The sequence below is a fragment of the Limulus polyphemus genome, unplaced genomic scaffold (assembly GCF_000517525.1).
Source record: "Limulus polyphemus unplaced genomic scaffold, Limulus_polyphemus-2.1.2 Scaffold704, whole genome shotgun sequence".
Classification (NCBI taxonomy): Eukaryota; Metazoa; Arthropoda; class Merostomata; order Xiphosura; family Limulidae; genus Limulus; species Limulus polyphemus.
Window position 1 is genome coordinate 88,487 of NW_013666314.1, and position 4,340 is coordinate 92,826.

A 4,340-nucleotide genomic window follows, 5' to 3' on the forward strand; every position below is an offset into this window, starting at 1 on the left:
AATGTGTCATTTAATGAACTAATATTTTAGAGTGAATGTTACACCTTGTGAACTAATACCCTAGAGTACAAAATGCACTTTGTAAGCTGATATTTGATAGTGAATGTGTCATTTAATGAACTAATATTTTAGAGTGAATGTTACACCTAGTGAACTAATACCTAGAGTACAAAATGCACTTTGTAAGCTAATATTTTAGAGTGAATGTGTCATTTAATGAACTAATATTTTAGAGTGAATGTTACACCTAGTGAACTAATACCCTAGAGTACAAAATGCACTTTGTAAGCTAACATTTTAGAGTGAATGTGTCATTTAGTGAACTAATATTTTAGAGTGAATGTTACACCTAGTGAACTAATATTCTAGACAGTCGAAGGTCTTGTTTGGTTCTGTTTTTACATGCTCACAATGAAGATGTAATAGCAGTTATTTCCTAACGCTCGAGATTAAAAGCGACATTTATTTTACACCACAGTACTTAATACTTTACAGATAACGATGAAATTGACAACCCACTACCTATAGGAAAATAATTCCCTAGGGTAAATTTACATCAGTTATTCTCCAACAGCACCCGATATCTTATCGATATCACTTGAAAACTACAACACATAGAACTAGGAGTTAATACCCTGACAGCGACACTAAAGATGAGAGAACACGACCTCTTTGTGACAGTCAGTATTTTATCTTCTAATTATGGATCATTAGTTAGGAACGGTAAATAAAAAACATACTAACACAAAAAACTATGAGTGTTTGAGATTAAGAAACACGCCGATCTTGGAAACCGAAACTATTAGTTGCAGTAAAATCTAGATACACTTCCAGAGTAAAACTTCCAACATACTACCATAGAAACCAATACCTGTCACCAGCAGTAAAAACATGTGTGATACCGAAGTATAATAAAACTAAGTTTAAGCTGTTTTTTTTCTTTGTTGTTGTTTTTTTTTTTCCAGACGACAACTGAATTGTATATTAAAATAAGTCTTTTGCAGGCTAACAAAATAACTGAATTACACCGGTAGCTAACACATCAACATTTTTAATATTTTGTTTTACTGAAAGGTATATATCAATTTCAGAATTAGACAACCTGTCACGGAAACATAACTTTAAAACGTCTGTGTTGTTCTCAAACTTTGTATCAGTCGGCTACAGCTGTATTTTTGTTCCCATGGTAACCATGTGCTTCGCTTAACGAAGCACTGCAGCATACAATGGAAAATTGTCACTTTTTATCGACTGTAAAGGGAAGAAAACATTTAGTGTTTTCATGTTTGTTCAGTGTACGAGTAGCTTATGACGAACATAGAAGAATCTACGTATAAAGGTTATTCTTGGTATTTCTGCAGAGTTAACAGAATTAAAATGTCCAGCACATTTAAAAGAACGATACATACATGACAATATTTTAATATGTATGACGATTCTGTAAATAGATTTTAACGACAAACGTACGTTCATTTTAATAAAAAGTTTAGAAAAACTATCTTTACACTCCATATATATATATATATATATATATAATATTATTTAGTCAACGTTACGCCTTTGCGGCTTCCTCAGGGTTAATATACACAACTGTATTAACCCTGAGGAAGCCGCAAAGGCGAAACGTTGGTTGAATAAAAAATATATATTTATAATATCTGGAGTAGTAAAGTTCGTTTTTTCTTAAACTTTTTATCAAAACGTACGTTCGGCCAGAACATTTTAGGCGTTTTTCCTCTGTAGATTGATATACAGTTAGAATGCTATTCTTACAGAGTAAAGGCTTTAATATACTTAAAGACCGCTAAACTAATCTGAAATCGTAAACACGTTCTTATTGTACCGTACAGTACGTGCATATAACTTTCGCTCAAGGCTTAACAGCCAGTTCTATAACTCTTTCTGAAAATACAAATGGATCTTACCATAATTTTGTTTCACTTGAAGACGAAACATTCTCAGAAAAAACAACAACAACACTCGAGTAAGGTAACCAATTAATATACATATAAACGAACTCATTACAGGATAAGCAGCGGAAATCAAATTATCTTGTGAATGAGTTTTCTCCTCACTTCGATATATTATTTTCAACGTTGAGTTATAGAAGAACAAAAGCAGAATTATCAAAAGTACTATTACTTGACATGATACTACTCGTGGAAAGATTTCCGTGTGTCATATCTTCGTACCAAACGAACAGTCTATCTATAAGCAACTCTTGGAAAGATTTCCGCGTGTCATATCTTCGTACCAAACGAACAGTCTATCTATAAGCAACTCTTCTTTCTTCATAGAACATGCTACGCTATATTTCGTTATCCTCAAGGTGTTATTCTTTATGTGATAGTTGTGTGTTTTCTTTACAGCCTCGAGGACAGCAAATCTATCAACAGTGGAATCAGTGACACTATAGCCGAGCCCAGTACTGACGATAACATGACAATCTCGTTATACTCGGAAACAAATGTGTACGGTAGCTCAAAACGGTCGAAGCGCGAAAATCTCCCGCCTAAGAATGCGCTACAGTATAGTGATCCTAGCAGCAAACTGAGTAACGATAAGATAAGGAACGAAGATAACCTGAAGGGATCTTCAACAAGCAGAAGGACTAACACCAAGAAGACAGACAGCTCGATGCAAACGGAGTCAAGCGTCTTTCAACAGATGTCGTCTGCTGCTTGGAAAAAATACTTACAACAATATGAATCATCTTTTCGAAGTGTGGAAAATAATGCGAGTGATGAAAGAGTTAAAAATATTGAAGCCGATAGAATAAGAGGGAAAAAATCGTACTCGTTGGGATCACCAAACAGGAAGAATGGTGTTTGTAAAGGATCTGTTAGTAAATATAGTGGCACCGCCGGACACAGATTTAACCAGGAAATTCTCACTGCTGTGTCTGAGAAACGTGGGGATCGTAATTTGAATGATAATGATTTTCCTGGTGAAAAGCGATGTCCAAGTGCTAGGAATGTGATTTCCAAGCCTTTCACAAAATTCTCAGAATCGTTGTCGCTACATGCTCGAGATGTGCGCAGAGTTCACGGACCTCATTCAATGTCCGGATTGACCTTGAGCCACGGTGTCATTAAGAGGCCAATAAGTACTTCGAGTGTTTCATCTGATGGTAGCGAAAAAAGTGATGGATCTTTAGAACAGAGATGCAGAAATAATTCTTTCGAAAAGTTGACAGAAATAACCAAAGATAACGAACTGAGTCGGTTCGACGAATTAGACGGAAGTCATACCTGTGCTATAGCTCTTTCTTCAACTATTCTAGCTAATGAAACACTTTCCCGCCAACCTGACCAAACGCGTAGTGATGGGAAAAGAAAGACAGAAACGTTCGCCAACACTCATAACAATGTGAATGATGTATACTTTTTTGACACACACTTTGATGGCAAATGTAATTCACTTGGACGTAGAACAGCTTCCAAAGCTAAAGCACTTACCTCTCCAACTTTAAGCTTACGTGACCAGGTATGTTGTAGCAGTCGGATTAGTGGTGATTCGACGTCCAGATCAGATTACATCATGCTCCATCCATTCACAAAAGAGCGTTCTCCAGGATTTTTTTCTCCTTTAAAATATAATGATGGAGACACTGGAAACTACGTTAACTTAGATCAATCGGCGATGCTATTTTCTCAACAGTCAGCAGCACCAAGCCCGTGTACTAGGATCCGTTACAGCGGTGGCTCTACTGCTGAGTCTGTGTGCTCTGCACCAGTTACACGAACTTTCACAAGGGTCGGTCTGACTGAGGCTGAAAGTTCGGAGTCGTTGTCTTCTGCCTCATCCGACTTTCTTTATCAGGTAAAATTCATCACTCGCATCGCCAAACACAAAATATCCAAGATTTAATTTTCACACCCTTGCATGTTTTAGCTATAAAATTCCATTTACTTCTCATGATTAACGTTAAATACTAATTACCATAGTGTTTTGTAATTATTTTGAAACAAAATATAAAAATGCATTTTTCAGTAGTTTATCATGTTTATTTTTTCTTTATTGATAGTTTTTTTCAGCTTGGGATCTGAGCGTGTAGTTTCGGTTATTAAGTCGAGATCCAGCTTGGGATCTGAGCATGTAGTTTCGGTTATTAAGTCGAGATCCAGCTTGGGATCTGAGCGTGTAGTTTCGGTTATTAGGTCGAGATCCAGCTTGGGATCTAAGCGTGTAGTTTCGGTATTAGGTCGAGATCCAGCTTGGGATCTAAGCGTGTAGTTTCGGTTATTAGGTCGAGATCCAGCTTGGGATCTAAGCGTGTAGTTTCGGTTATTAGGTCGAGATCCAGCTTGGGATCTAAGCGTGTAGTTTCGGTTATTAGG

General features: G+C 36.6%; 1 protein-coding gene across 1 annotated transcript in view; it reads left to right on the forward strand.

The window, feature by feature from the left end:
• Positions 1 to 4,340, forward strand: part of LOC106460079 — an 83,412-nt gene that overhangs the window by 72,919 nt on the left and 6,153 nt on the right. The window contains exon 7 of the mRNA XM_022386697.1: positions 2,370 to 3,822. Within this exon, the coding sequence (XP_022242405.1) occupies positions 2,370 to 3,822 (1,453 nt within the window). The remainder of the gene's footprint in view (positions 1 to 2,369; positions 3,823 to 4,340) is intronic.